General features: G+C 54.5%; 1 protein-coding gene across 3 annotated transcripts in view; it reads right to left on the reverse strand.

Annotated features, from left to right (window-relative positions):
* NRG2 (neuregulin 2) overlaps positions 1-14,758 on the reverse strand; it is a 179,511-nt gene that overhangs the window by 6,798 nt on the left and 157,955 nt on the right. The window contains exons 5-7 of one of the 3 annotated variants that reach the window (XM_029217917.1): positions 12,068-12,144; positions 5,869-5,892; positions 1,937-2,039 (exon numbers count right to left, since the gene is read on the reverse strand). In XM_029217917.1, the coding sequence (XP_029073750.1) occupies positions 1,937-2,039; positions 5,869-5,892; positions 12,068-12,144 (204 nt within the window). Of the gene's footprint in view, positions 1-1,936; positions 2,040-5,868; positions 5,893-11,645; positions 11,705-12,067; positions 12,145-14,758 lie in introns of all 3 variants that reach the window. The other 2 variants (XM_029217916.1, XM_029217918.1) reach the window with 2 other exon arrangements.

The following is a 14,758-nucleotide window of genomic DNA, read 5'->3' on the forward strand; positions in this document are numbered from 1 at the left end:
ACCTGAGCGTAGTGGTAATGAGCTTTGGCTCTGCTGAGAGAGCAGAACTCTACTGCTTTCTAGCTGTGTAACTCTGGGCAAATTACTTAAACTATCCATGTTTCACTTTCCTCATCTGTAAAACGGACTGATCAACTACGCATTCCAAAGACCATTGAGGATTAAGAGTAGATAAAATATTCAAGCACAGTGCTGGCCCACTTCACGCATTCATTTATTTGGTATCTATTGGGTTTTTACTATGTGCCAGATGCTGTTTTGGAGCAGAGGAGACAGATATGGTTCCTGCCCTCATGGAGCTTGCAGGCCAGTAGGGGAGGCAGGTGATAAATGCATAAACAAATAAACAAACAAGATACTTTCAGCAAAGTGCTATGGAGAAAATAAAACAGGATGCTGTGGTCAGGGAGTCAAGACCTGTGGGGCTACTTCACTTCAGCACCTAGTAAGTGCTCAATACATTTGTTTTGTAGTCAACAAGTTTAATCAATGTCACTCCCCTGTTAAAGCCCCTTCATTGGGCTTCAGAATCCTGTTTCCTCTCCCCAGCCCTGTCTCTCACTGCCCTTTCCCCACCCCAGCTTGCTGCATCCTTGGAGGGCTTGTTTCTGATCCTACACTGTGCCTCTCTGGCCTCTGGGCCTTTGCATCCAATTGCAGCACATTCTCTGCCTCTTCACCTGCTAACTCCTGCTCATCTCTCAGGCCCGACCTAAATGCACCTTTCTCAGGGAAACCCTCCCTGCCCTCTAGCTGAAGTTAGGCACCCCTGAAATACATCCTGTAACACTGGACCTCTTGCTTAGAGCACTGGCCATGCGCCTGGTACAGGGCCTGGTGTCCAGCAGGCATTGAATGAAAGTTTGTTGAAGAAATAAGTAAATATAGTAGGGGTTAGAACATGAGGCTTGCTTCTCCCCCCAGTTCTTGGCCTCAATTTTCCTGTGTGGGCCCAGTCTCCTCCTGTGGGCTCCCTGAACCCTAAACCCCAAGGCTGGCAGGGCCTTAGATCTCATAGATAGGGGCAGCAGGAGTCAAGACCCAGGGGCTCAGTCCCCCAAATGGTGGCTATGCCCAGACTCTTGCTTTCCGCATTAAGAACAGATATGACAAACTCTTTCTGTACCACATCACTCTACAACCTGCAATGGCTCCCTATCATCTGTAGGATAAACCCAGGTCCCCAAGCTTGACATTCAAGGCCCTGTGGTGCCATGCAGGTTCCAGCTGTTCTTTTAGACTCATGCACCTTTTTAAAATTGACCCCAGCCCTTTGCTCCAGCTAGCCTCGGCTGCTCAAGCTCCATGAACACAGCTGACCCTCTCCTGCATTTGTCCTTTAGCTTGCACTCTTCTACTGGAATTGTCCAGCCCCTTTCCTTGCTCCAAGGTTCTGATGCCACCTTTCCTTTGCCCAGGGGTGGCCCAACCCCATCTTCTCTGTATTCCTGCTTGGACTGCTCCTAGGTGGGATTAGGCAGTGCCCTGTGAGGTCTCTTTTTCCCCTGAGAAGGTGCCTCCCTCTCTGTGCTTGCCCACCCCCAACACTGCCCCAGTGCCTGCCTCCTTGACAGGGCAGATCCTCCCTCACAGGATCCTCTGAGGTACTAGAGGATCACACTCATTTTATAGATGAGAACTCAGAGAAGCTCATCCGTTTCCTCAGGGTCACAGGAAATGCCCGAGCTGAATTAGAACCCAGATCTATCTTCCTCCACCGCCTGGGCTTATGACCGTTCTTGTGCAGTCCTCTGGGGCCTGTCTACCCCACCCTCTGCTCCTGCTTCTTGGCCCAGCCCTTTGGCCCCTCACCAGCTGCAGAAGGGGGCAGAGGGGCATAGGAATGGGGGAGGCTCCGCCAGGCATGGTGTGGTGGAGAGGAGAGCCTGTCCCCACAAAAGCAGTCCCTGGTTGCTCTGAGTGCCCGACAACTCACTTGGTCTTGCAGTAGGCGACCACGCAGACGATGCCCACGACCAGCAGAGCCACGCAAATGCCGGTGATAGTCAGGACCCTTTTCTGGTACAGCTCCTCGGCTTCTGCAGAGGTAGAGGGCGTGAGGGGGCAGGGTGGGAGGCAGACCCGTAGAGACAGTGCTGCAGACCGTCCCCCTGCCCCGCAAACCCCGGGCTCTCTCCAGCTCAGGTGCTGCCCGGCTCCCATCCATCTCACCCCTCCCCAGCCAGTTCCCTCCTTCCTGCTTTCCTGAACTCCACCCACCTGTGGATCTCATCACAATTGACTACACCTGAGTTCACCTTCCCAAACCCGTGCTCTGCCTGGAGCATGTGAGTGGAAAATGCAGGGGGATGGGTGGAGGAGGTGGGATGGAGGTGAAGTTCCCAAGGTCATAGGGGAGGGCAACCCACTATGGCCTGGTGGCTGCAAAGAGCCTTGATGGGCTGGGGGAAGCCGGTCTTCATGGTGGTGAACATGCTGACCCTGGGCAAAGGCCTGGCTGGCCACTTTGGCTTCCTTAAGAAGGTGGAGAGTGGCTTGTTCTGGGCTGGAGACAGGACATGAGGCCCAGAGGCTGGACTTAGGAGGGATGCCAGGACCAAGAGCAGGAACAGAGCAGACCAGGCCCACAGAGGCGGGAGAGGGGAGAAAGGCCTTGGTTTATCCCTGCAGCTTGGTCAGGGTTGTGGCCCTGGCCCACTCCAGCTCTCCCCGTCTCTGCTTGTCAGAGACCCACGAGTGGCAGCACAGCCCCCTGGCGCCTAGGACAGCCCTTGTGCTCAAGGAGCAGCCTCCACCCTTCTGAAGGAGCTGAGCTAGGCTGGGCCTCAAAGCCCTCAAAAAGACCCAACTATCCCCTCTACCTCTACTCCCACTTTTTGGCGGGGCAACCCCTACGCTTCTAGAACAGAGAAAGCCTGGAGGAAGCAAAGGAAAAAGGTGACAGCACCAGACATGGTCAAGGCCTACAGCCTAGACATCCCGCCCTTGCTCCGGCTCCCATCTGCTGGCCGGCCCCTCCCCATCGCTCCCCTCCCACCAGCACAGGGATAAGTGGGGGTGGGACCCAAAGCCTTGGTGGAGCCCTGGGCAGTGTCCCTAAGCCCCCAGGCTTGCAGGGTCTCCTGTGGCAAAGGTACGCCCAGCAGCAAACACTGGGTACAAAGCCCCAGGCACACATACCTGGAGGACTGTGCCCGTCTGACACACAGACAGACCCTTCACAACAATACACACGGCCGCCACGCACGCGATCACACCCACTGACATAGTCATGCAGAGTCTTGAACAAACAGCCCTCCACCCCAGATCCCCACCTCCAGGCTCTGTGGTCCTCGTCCTGCCTCCGGTTCTCATCCCCAGCCACGCCTCAGTCCTCCACTCAGGCCTCTGTCTCCATCACTCCTTTGAGACCGCTCTGGTCATGGTCACCAACAACCCCCCGCTGCCAAGTCTGTGGTTCGCTTCCCTCTCAGCAGACTCCCCCTGCTGGGCCCACTTCCTGGGATGGTCTTCCCTCCTGGGTTTCCTCCCCCTGCACTGGCTCATCTCTCTGTCTCAGCTGCTACTTCCCCCTCTTCCATGTGGGCTGCAGGGTCCAGGCCCAGAGCTCTCAGGCTTCTTCCTCTCTCCACCTGCCCTTTCTCCCTCCGTCATCTCACCCAGACTCAGACTTGAAATACCATCTGTATGCAGCTGAATCTCACATTTCTCTCTCCTGCCCTGACCTCTTCCGGAGCTCCAGATTCCTACATCCAAGGGCCATGGCCAAGCAGAAGCACTGATTCCCCACCCTCGTTCCCTGCTCTTCCCATCTCTTCAGTGGCGACACCACCTTTCCTGTTAAGCCAGCCCCAGACCTTAGAATCATTCCTGATCTTCCCACCCACTCTGGTACCTGATCCATCAGCAAGTCGTCTCAGCTCTCCCTCCAAGTAGATCCCAGATCTGACCACTTCCCCCATTTCCACTGCTTCCAGCTTCATCCAAGATGATGCCATCTCTCACTCGACAGCTGCCCGCTTCTGACTGGTTTCTCTGCTTCTATTCCTCCACACCCTGTCCCCTCACCCAGTCTATCCTCTGCCCCAAAGCCACATTGATTTCCAACGATAAAGCAGATCATTTTACTCCTCTGCTTAAAAACCCACAATGGCATCCCCCTGCGATTCAAATACAACCACAAGCCTTACCATGGTCCACGAGGCCCAGGGTCACCTGGTCCCTTCTTCTAGATCCCACCTGTAGTCTTCTTCCCCATGTCTGCTGTGCTCCAGAGGCACTGGCAGTCTTTCCATCCATCGAACAAGGCAGGCCCATCCACATCATCCTTAACTTGCTGTGCCCCCTGCCTCAAACACTCTCCCCCGATTGTTTGCAGGGCTGGCTGCTTCTCGTCAGGTTTTAGCTCAAATGTCACCTCATTGGACAAGGCTTCCCTGGCCACTTAGCTAGAGCAGCTCCTCACCCCGGCTAGGCGCCATCCCATTCCATTTTATTTTCTGTGTAGCACTTACCCCCACCTGCTATCTTTCCTGTTTGTTTGTTGTCTGTCTCACCCTGTGAATCTGAGCACCAGGAGGGCAGGGACTCTGCATGCTAGATCACCAGGGTCTGGCCAACTCTGGGGTTCAGTAGAAGTCTGTTGAGTTGGCATGTGAATGAATATACAGACCACCTTTACAGACAGTCGCATATTTACATACGCTCACACTTGCCTCCGCGCCTACTGCTCATGCTCAACCCTTAACAACAAAGATGTTCCACTGCACCCCTCTGTGTGCTCACACCCTGCACTGAGAGACCCAACAAGGTGTAAACATGTCAACATAGACACGCACACCTACAGATTCGCCCCCCTGCACCCCCTGCCATGATCACACAGACACCAGAGGCTCGGCCCCTCTCCTCCCCACCCTGTCACAGCAGAGAGACAGACATACTCTTACACACAGACTTTCAGTTCCATCTTCTGAGAATAGCTGATGAAGGCTAGGTGGCCGGGGAACTAGGGCCTCCCCAAATCTGCCACGAGAACAGTCTTTTCATAACTGCAGGCTCTGTACACATCTGGGGTCTGACCCCATTGAAGGCTCAACCCCTCTGAGACCCTGCATCTCTCCTGCTATATGTGTGGACCAGGGTGGAGCCTCCCAGCACAAAGCCAGAGAGCTGGGAAGACTGACCCCTCAAAGTCCCTCCCTGCCCAAGGCATCTTCCAGGGGCCAGAGGACAGTCAGGAGTGGGATGTGAGGTTCTCAGCTGGGAGGCAGGAGGGCAGGCACCCGAAGCCAGCCCACTGTGGACCCTCGCTGGTGTTGCCCACACACACATGTGCCACCGTGGGGACAGATCGTGAAGGGAGTAACAGCCTCAAGCAGATGGCGAAGCCTGGCAGACAAACACGGGGCAGGCGGCAGAGACAAATGGGTGCTATCAGCTGCCAGCCTGGTGAAGAATGAAAAGCAGTGGAAATGGAAATGGGAAAGGAAGGAGGGTTAAGGTCAAACTGAAAGGGATGCCTCTCTGCACAGTTCTCCAAACCAGGATTCTGTGGCTTTCAGACACCTGCTCTCCGAGGGCTCGTCTGGCCAACCCACTGGGTTGCACACAGCTCAGGGGTCCCGCTCCCCTCAGAGTACCCTGGCGACTGGCCCCAGGCAAGGGGGCACTACTGCACACGGGGGCGCAGTCTGAACGCCAGGGTACTCTGCTGTTCGTGAGCTTTTCTTGTCTCCCCCAAATCAATGTAGTTTATTACAGGACATCCTGATGGGGACAGGGGGATTTTTGAAATCATCCCTTTTCCATTTGGGGGGAAAGGAAACCAAACATCCAGCACACATGGTGTCAGAGGCTGTGGAGAGGGGCTGTGTGGATGGTGCTGACCGATACATAGAGGCTCCGTACCCTTTAGTTCAAATCCAAGGTGCTCTGGCAGTGCAGAAGAAAGGAGGGTCAGAGAGGGGAAGGGATGGAGGGAGAGATACAGAGAGAGAGAGAGAGATGGGGGAGGGGGCGGGAGAGAGAGAGAGAGAAACGTTGGTCAGGACTCTTCAGACACCAGCAGCCAGCCTGTGAGGTGAAAGCAGGTTAGTGGTGTCCCCTCCCAGCCTCCTGAGCCCCTTCCCTGGCACCCAGTCCCCAGGAGCCCTTGATTGGGGTAGAGAGAGGAAATGTTAGGATCAGCAGGCAGGGCAGGTTCTTTAGAGATGAGCTGTGGGGTTAGTACCTGGTGGGGAGGCAGAGGCGCAAGAGTCAGTTGGCAGATGTCCCCAGAGAGGAAAGGTGAGTGGGGGCAGGGGGTGGAGGAGTCCCCATCCTTCCCCTCCCAGCTCCAGTGCCAGGCCTTCGACCCTTTCGAGCAAGCTGGAGACAGCTTGCTCAGCCTGAGCTCATTCATGGGGCCCTTCTTGCTGTTCAGAACTAGGGCTTGGGGTACCCAGACCGGCCCCTTGTCCCTGTCCTGCCCCCATGGGCCTCACTGGCCTGCCCATCTACTAAGAGCCAGGCATGGAGGCTCAGAGTTTGTGTGGCGCAGGACTGGGGAGGGGGAGAGGCCCCAGGCAGCAGGTCACTTCTCCACTTGACACCCCCAACACCCTAGAAACCTGCAGGGGCTAGGCCTCGGGTCCCAGCCTGATCACACGACTTAGGAAAGCAAACTGCAACTTGGAGAAAGAGACGAGTGGGTTCACCTGTAGAACACCTGTGCCCCCTAAATGGCAGCCAATTGCACTCTTTGAAGCTGGATCATGTTGTAAATGTGCAAATTCACTGGTCTTCGAGGTAGACATCCAGGCCATCGAAGGGTTGGATAAAAGGGCCCTGCCCAAGGGTCAGCTCTGTCACTGACCCACTGTGTGACCCCATAGTATCCCGCCTATCTGGCTCTCAATCTTTCATCAGTTAAATGGGGATCAGGCCTGGCCACGGGATCTCTGAGGTCTGCAACTCGGCTGTCCTTCAGAATCATCCAGACCAATGGAAACAGGCTCTGGGGTGGGAGCCCAGAAATCTCCCCAGTGGTTTTGAAAAGCTCACCTACCATTCTAAGGTAACAGCCAGCACCTGATTGCAGGCCTCGAGTCTCAGTTGTGTCCCTAGTTTGCTGTGTGCATGTGGGCAAGTCATACATAGTCTCTGTTTCCTCATCTGTCAAAAGTGCCTGTACACAGTGAGAGCAGAAACTAACACATTTTAAATCAACTAGACTCCAATAAAAATTAAAAAAAAAAAAAGACGGGCGAGGTGATGTGCAAGGGCTTGCTCCACTGCCTCCGCACGTGCACAGCAAGTTCCGCTAGACCCAGGCAGGAGGTGGAATTGTGTTCTGATGTTCTCGTCTCCTGCAGAGGGAGCGGAGCACGGGGACATGAGCAGGAAGTCCTGTGCACTGTCTAGCTCTGGATCTCTCCCCTGCTTCCTGATAGGGATTCCAGAGGGTTATGCAGTTGGAAAAGGGCAAGAGAGTAGGACGGCTCTGACTGAAAGAGCCTTGAGGAAGATCCTGGGGTTCTGACCCCCAGTTCCATGCAGAGACCACACCCCTGAAGCAAGAACCCCAGCTCTTCTAAACATGAGCCCTTCTGTGCACTCCTGTTAAATCTGAGGCTGCAGGTGATCTTGAATGTGGTTTCTTTGCAGTCTTACGCTTACTGCTTGGAGGTAGGAGTCACCATAAGCTCAGCAAGCCCGCTCCTCTCCCAGGGCCTCCCAGGGCTGGCCGACTATGCTAAGCAGGCAGTACAAATGTGACAAACTGAAAGCGGCCTCGGGGGCAACCCTCAGTGAGCAGTTAATCCCGTAGCCCCAGGGACCCTCCAGGCAGCTCGAAAGAGCTCACAATGTTTGGATATCCAGCCAGGTTCCCCACAGAGAGCAGCCCAGCTTGACCACAGCACCCCAGACACTAAGAGAACTGTGGTTCACAGAGCCGGTCTGGGCTCCACTTTTGGTGGTGTTTGTATTAGATGAGGCAGCTAGGGCCCACTAGTGCTAGGACACTTTCCCAAGGTCACATAGCAAATCAGGAGGCGGAAGGGAGACTGGAGGCCAGGTCTCTGGTCTCTTGGGGCTAAGCCATGGCTATTTCCTGCCCATTGAGTCCCTGGGCAGACCTGGCTGGCTAGTCCTCAGGACAGTGACCATCTGGAGAAGTGAGCAGGGCTCCCAAAGCCATTTAAGAGTTTTCTCCTGCATCACTCCTCTGGGAACCAAGTAATAGCGGCAGCAGCTTTTGGGACTCCTGACTGGCCTCCCCTTTGAGTCAAAGGCCAGTACTGTTTTGGGTGGACAGTGGTGGCTGGCAGGACTGGTGATGTCACTGAGAAGTCACTAAAAGGCAGCCCTGCTTCCCTCTCCCCGGGGATGGATTCTGAGGGGCCTGCAGCCATGTCAGCCCCAGCAAAAAACAAAAACAAAAACACCCCAAAAACCCAAAATCAAGAAAACAGTCTCCTGCTCATCATATTCACTGCCTGCCACTCAGCCAGGATGGAGTGGTACCACCGAGTCACAGGTGGGTCCTACTGAACAGAAATTTGCATACTGACCAGTAACCATGGCAGCCTGACGCTGGACTCCCAGCAGGGCCAGGCTTACCAGACAACAGACAAAGTCTTCATCCTGGACATGTCCTACGACACCTGGTCATAGGCACCTGGACAAGAAGGCCCTAATGTCGACCCCGGAGCATGTGCTTGTGTGCTTGTGTGTGTGTGAACAGGTGTCAGCAGACGTGTGTTTGTGTGCAAGTGCAGGCATGTGTTTGTGTTTGTGTGTGTGTGTGCAGGTGTGCGTGCTCTTGTATATGGTGGGTATCCAGGTGTACAAGTTTTGAGTCTTGGGAAGTGGAGGGGCTGTCGAGGGAAGAAGGAGAAGCTTTTAAAGGGCTACTGCGGCTGCAGGCTCTGTTTCCGTGGCCTCCGCAAAAGGTAACCTGGTCTAGAGGCTGTCTGGGCAGAGGGGGAAGGTCAGACACTTTGCTCAGGACGTGCTGGGAGTCAGCCTCCAGGGGACTGATGCTGCCCCTCTGGCCTCCACTCCCATGCCAGCAGTAGCTGGAAGAGGAGCTCAACTGTGTTCAAACAACAGCAGGCCCTTGACTAAGCCCTTGGTGTGCATCACTTCACTTCATCCTCACAGCAACCCTAAAGGCATAAATGCCTCTATCCCCATTTTACAGATGAGGTTAAATGAGGCCCCAGAACAGGAAGCTCAGCTGCTGGCAATTTTATTCAGGTCCATCTGAATCGAAGACTGAACACTTAAGTTAGCATTTTTCACTCCTTTTTCAATAATTATCTGATAGAGCAGTGCATGAAGTGCTCTGGGCAAAATGCTTGGAGAGTATAAATCCTTTACCAAAAGGTACCAGCAAGGATCCCAGTAACACTAGGCAGAAAGGCTGCATTTCCAGGCTCCTTTCTGGGCTCCCGGGGCCCTGCTGACCCTCCCAGAAGATCTAAGCTGCAAGCTGAAGCAGCCCAGCTGGCAGAGAAGCTTGGACAGTGGCCGAGTTTTGGAGGCTCTGCTGCTCAGATTCAGGATGGGCTGGGACTCCCTGTCCAGAACAGTCCCATAAGCTAGGGGGACTCTGGGCCTAAGGGTGAAAAGGAATAGGCCCTCCATCGCCTCTCTCCCCAGGTCCTCAGCCCCACCTGGCTGCTCTGTCCTCCTGACCTACGGTCCTCCAATGGGGCTGGATCTGACTCTGCAATTCCTCCTGGAGCCTGGGCTCTGGAGAGTTCTGTTGGGCCACGTGCCCACAGGCTCTGTTCTTATCCCCATGGCCTTCCTCCCTGGCCTCCAGTGGGAGGGGCCTGAGGACAGCGCTGCCCCCAACACTCTATTAAGAGAGTTGACCACCTGGGATAACCAGCCCCGACCTCCCTGGCGCCTCTCCTCGTCAAATCTTGGCTTCCAGGTTCCTGTGCAGGGAATGTCTAGGCTTTTGTGCTGTGGTCTGAGAAGGATCGGAAGGCTCCTTTCTCTACCCTGAGCCCCAAACCCCTTTTCTCTAAGGGCTACCTAAATGGTCCCCTGGGTCCCTTCCTCGGCCTCTTCATGCCCAGGCACCATCAATCTAGTTCTAATTCCTCATGGGACCCATCTGTCCTCCCTGGAGAGGAGGAGGTGAGTGGTGGGTCGAGCAGGGGCCTAGCGTGCTCTGGAGGACGGGGGACACGGTCCCGCCTTGCAGGCCAGTGGACCGCTGGGCCCCAAATGGAGTCCATGACCAGCCTGTGGCTTTCTGCTCTGCTCCACCTCCACCTGATGGCACTTGAAGGCACTGCTCCCAGCCCCCAGTAAAACACGCCACAGTTAGGGCCTCATCCTTCAGCTCCAGGGGTCACACTTTTCTCGGCAGACTGTGCAAACCAGAAAGCTCCAACTTCAGAGATGGAAGAAAGGAAAGGAGTGAAGTCCTGGATGGGGACTGAGACCAGAGAGGGCCTGGAGAGAGTCACCAGTTACCCCTTGATTCCTTCTTCCCTGTATGCCTTAGTATTTGCGGCAACCCTCGCCCCTACTCCAACATCTAGCTGCACAGATGACTCTGGTCTTCATGGAAACCACCGCCCTGGGACCTGTTTTCCCTCAATCCACCTTCCCCACTCTCCCCCATCACCCCAAATCAAATCAAAACAAACTCTGGCCAGATGGAAAGGCAGGCTTTCTGAGAACTTGCTTCTCTCTCTCAAACACACGAGCACACATGTGCACACACTCATTGCCCGGCCTCACCAACAGCCTGACATCCTCAGACAGGCTCTCAGAGGCAGGTGAGGGCTCTGCAAATGCTTCTTCCCATCCTGGCCAGGCTGCCTGACCCCAGTGGTGAAGAGGCCTGAGCCTGGCTCTGAGCAGCTGCAGAGAGAATTCAGTGTTACTGCGACCAGGCAGTACAGCAACATGAGGCAGGGGGTGTATCAGTCTCCTCTGTGTGAAACCCAGCAGGACCCTGCAGGTGCTTCCCCAGGAAAGACCCCCCCCCCAGTGACCCCTGCCTCTTGTTTGTAGAAAAGCTTTAGCCTCCTAGGCCTTTCTCCTTGAGTTCCAAAGAGCAAATTTAATCAGAGAAGTGAGAAAATGCAGAAACAAAGGAAAACAAACAAGACAAAATAATAAAAGTTTAGCCATAAGACAAAGTCAAGGACCTTTGGTATATCCTTGAGTTGTTTTGCAGATACTAAAACCCCACCAGGTGTTAGAAGTTAACTACATGATGACCACCCCCAGCCCTAGGCTGATTGGAACCAGAAGGTCGATGATTGAGATTCCTGAAACACCCTGTTACCTCACCATCAACCAGTCAGAGGACTGAGCATGAGCCGATCGAGCACCTCGTGACCCCACCCTCCCACAGTCTTTAAAAACCCTTCCCATGAGCCCCTTGTATTCTCTGCTTGACACCTTACGACTAGCGCTGTTCTTTCTTTCACCTCCAGCCCGTTTGGTAGGTTCGCTCTGCTGTGTGTTTGGCGTAGGGGACCCAAGTTTGGTTCAGTAACACGCACAGGCTTCTGATGAGGACTGAGAGGAGCCTAGGACAGCCCCCCGCGTTTCCCGGCCCACCCCAATCTCTCTAAGCAAGGCCCCATCCTTCCCACGGGGTCGGGGGTAGGGTGGGGGAAGAACTGTCAGTTACCAGGGAAGGAAAGAAATAGAAGAAAGAGACATACTGGAGAAGTTGACCATTGCGAACTGCTGACACCTGTCCCCGGTGTATCCCACGGGACACCTACCAAAAGAAAGAAAACCAGAAAGAGAGAGCCAGGATAGCAAGACATAGGCATTGCAACACCCCGGCACAGGCTCCTGCCAATGCCAGCTGGGTTCCTTGCCACTGTTACCATTTGTACCGGCCTTGCCACTCTGCCCCTTACCTGCAGCCCTGAACTTTAAACCCAAGGATTAGGCCAAAAATGAAAAAGCAAAACAAAAGAACTAACAAACCAAAATACAAAAAAGAAACAAAACAGCCAAAGATCAAAACAACCAACACCCCTGGCCCTATGTCCTACAACGGGGTGAGGAGTGGGGGGGGACTGCACCCGGAAGCTTTCTAAGGAGCAGGGACTCGTGTTTGTATCTTCAAACATACTTTGCTTAGGATCTGGCATGTACAATCGCAAAGGCAGTTTCTCCAAACATCTCTGTCCGAAGAATCCGTTTGGACATCTGGAGAAGGAAAAGGGGAAAAATCACAGAACAAACTGGCATCATCCACGAGGCTTAGGTTAGAAATCAAAGTGCACAGTGATGAATGAGAAAACCAAGTCGAGCGCTGGGGCACACTCGTTGCTGAAGGGGCTGGAGTCGGGGCTGGGTGGAGGGCTCGGAAATCTCCTTCAAAATCTCTCTAATAGATGTGGCTCCAGGTGGTGGGGAAGCGGGGGAGGGGTAGGGAAGAAGATGATTTGGGGAAGCAGGGTGGGGAAATTGGGAACTTACTGCCTAAAGGTCCTAATGGTTATTGAGACCTCCCTTCTGACCTGCCTGGGGCCCCATGAAGCCAGAATTGTAGACCCTTGGTGCCAGGCAGTCAGTAGGCTGGGGGGCTGGGAGTCTTCTGGAATACCAAGTTCTGGGGAGACATTCCTTCCAAGCCCTACCAAAGGGTTCTCTCCAGGGCCCTGGGCAGGTTTTCTCATCCATGAAACAGACCCCAGAAAGCTCAAAGGAGAACTTGGGAATGCTGTTCCCAGACTGTGTGCCTCCAACAGAAGGGGCCTTGGAGATGTCTCATCTGTTCTTTCAAAGAGGGCTCTGTGGCCAAGTAAGTTTAGGAAAACCATTCCCAGGCTTCCTTGTAGAGTTGCAGTGCACGCTAGCACATGAAAGGCTATGAAAAGTTTTGTAGGAGGAAAGAGCTGAACTTTCCAGTAGGTTCCAAATGTATTTGACCTTGGAAGTCGTTTTTTGAGGAATCCTTGTGAACATACGGTTTGGGGAAGGCTGCCCTAGAGCAGTATACACGGGAAAAGCTTATGGGGAACAGGTGAGGGTGGAGAGAAGCCTGAATTACCAGCATCCCAAAGCTGGTGGGCTGAGGGCAGGCGTGGGGGCCTCTGGCCTCAGGTGGCAAGAATCACGGTGGCGGGGCGGGGGCGGGGCTGCAGCCTGTTCCGCATCAGGGGGTCAACTGGCTGCCTGGGACACCTGCCCTTTCCCCATGACCTGCTCCTCCATCACTGCCTGGCTCTAGCGGGAGTTCATTCTCCCACGTTGCCTCCTGCAGAGAACCACCCACTCCCATCTCCCTGACCTTGTCCTTAACTCCCAAGGTCCACTTCCTTCTGCTCGCTGGCTGCCACTCTCCCCTCGAGTCCCTGTCTTGTAGATTTCTGGGAGACATGCCCAGCCCTTGTACTCTCTTCTGAACCCCAGCAAGGCCAGATACTTAAGGGAAGCTTACAGATAGGGCCAGACTGACCCTCCCGCACCGCCCCCTACTCGAAGATGGGTTTATGCTCTTCTGCCTCTTCTAAATTAGGACATTAGGTAAGCCCATCACCAGCGTCCCCTCAATAACAGGTCAGTGATGTTAATTAGTAAACTTCCCCAAGAGGTGAATGTACTCTACCTCTTAGCATTCTAGCATATACCAACCATCAGTAGCCCCTTGAACTTACAGGGGGTGATGGCGATTGACTGTGATAGACCCTCACAAAAACCCTGTGGCCTCCAATCTAGCCTGGAGGATTGGGAGTGGTTGATGAGCAGATAGCTGGAGTCTCTCTGGGCCTTACTGTATCTCCCTCAGGGGAGGCAGGAGGCTGGTCCTTGTAGCCGGGGCAGTGTGTGTGCAGGTGTGCCTGGCTAATGAATGGTAGTGGAGGGGGGGAAGTGTGTCTGGAGAAGGGGGAGAGCCTGTACGTGAAGCTGATGCACGCTCATCCTGTTGAACAGGGTGGCTCGGAGGAGGAGGCTACAACTTTGTCAATACGCCCTTTTCTGACCCCTCGCCCTCGTCCCCAGTCATCCCAGCCCAGGAGAATGGAGGCAGTGGCTAAGGCATTCCGACCAGCTCCACTCAGGCTCAGCCCTTCTTCCTCAGCTCTCGGAAACTGATTCCACTTGGGATGGGACTAGAGGCGCAGGAGTGACTTTTCAAGCAGCAGCATCGTTGCGGGTGGACGATAAAGACCCAGGACATTGCCAAAATGACTCTTGCAATCAGGAATAAGAAAGAGATAGGCTTGACTGTGTCCAGTGTCTGAGATTAGCCCGGCTCCTGGAGACAGGAAAAACCTGTGTGTGTGTAAGAGAAAATGGGGGAGTGCAGGGGCAGGAGGGGACAGAGGGGAATTTATCCCCACTGCTGAGAGTCACGATGCTTTCCTGTGGCTCTTGGAGACGGAGGGTAATTGAGCACATCCCTGCGTTCCCGGCCCCACACCCAGCCTGGACTACCCCGACTCTATCCTCGTATTATTCGTGGGCACAGAGTTGCACAGCTCCAGGTGGTGCTGTGGACACCGTGTACAACACGAACAAGCCCCCTAGAGTTGTGCGATATAGTCCTAACCTTCCTGCCCTGGGAAAGTGCCCACTAGCTGAACAAAGGAGAAGGTGTGGGGGGGGGGATGGGCACTGCATGGGGCTGGGATGACTAACACCTGAGCTGTTCCTCAGGCACTGGCTCCTTTCGCGGGGCTTTTGGACACTCCTGTTCTCTCGTTAGCCCTGCTTGTTGAGGATGAGCCACGTCCAGGAGGCTGGGGCTTCCCTAGAGAAGGCTCTGGGGGTGGGCCTACAGCCTCTCTACCCTGCTGCCAAGACCTGGTAACAG

This window comes from Monodon monoceros, unplaced genomic scaffold, assembly GCF_005190385.1.
Source record: "Monodon monoceros isolate NGI ecotype Baffin Bay Population unplaced genomic scaffold, NGI_Narwhal_1 Super_Scaffold_12, whole genome shotgun sequence".
Lineage (NCBI taxonomy): Eukaryota > Metazoa > Chordata > Mammalia > Artiodactyla > Monodontidae > Monodon > Monodon monoceros.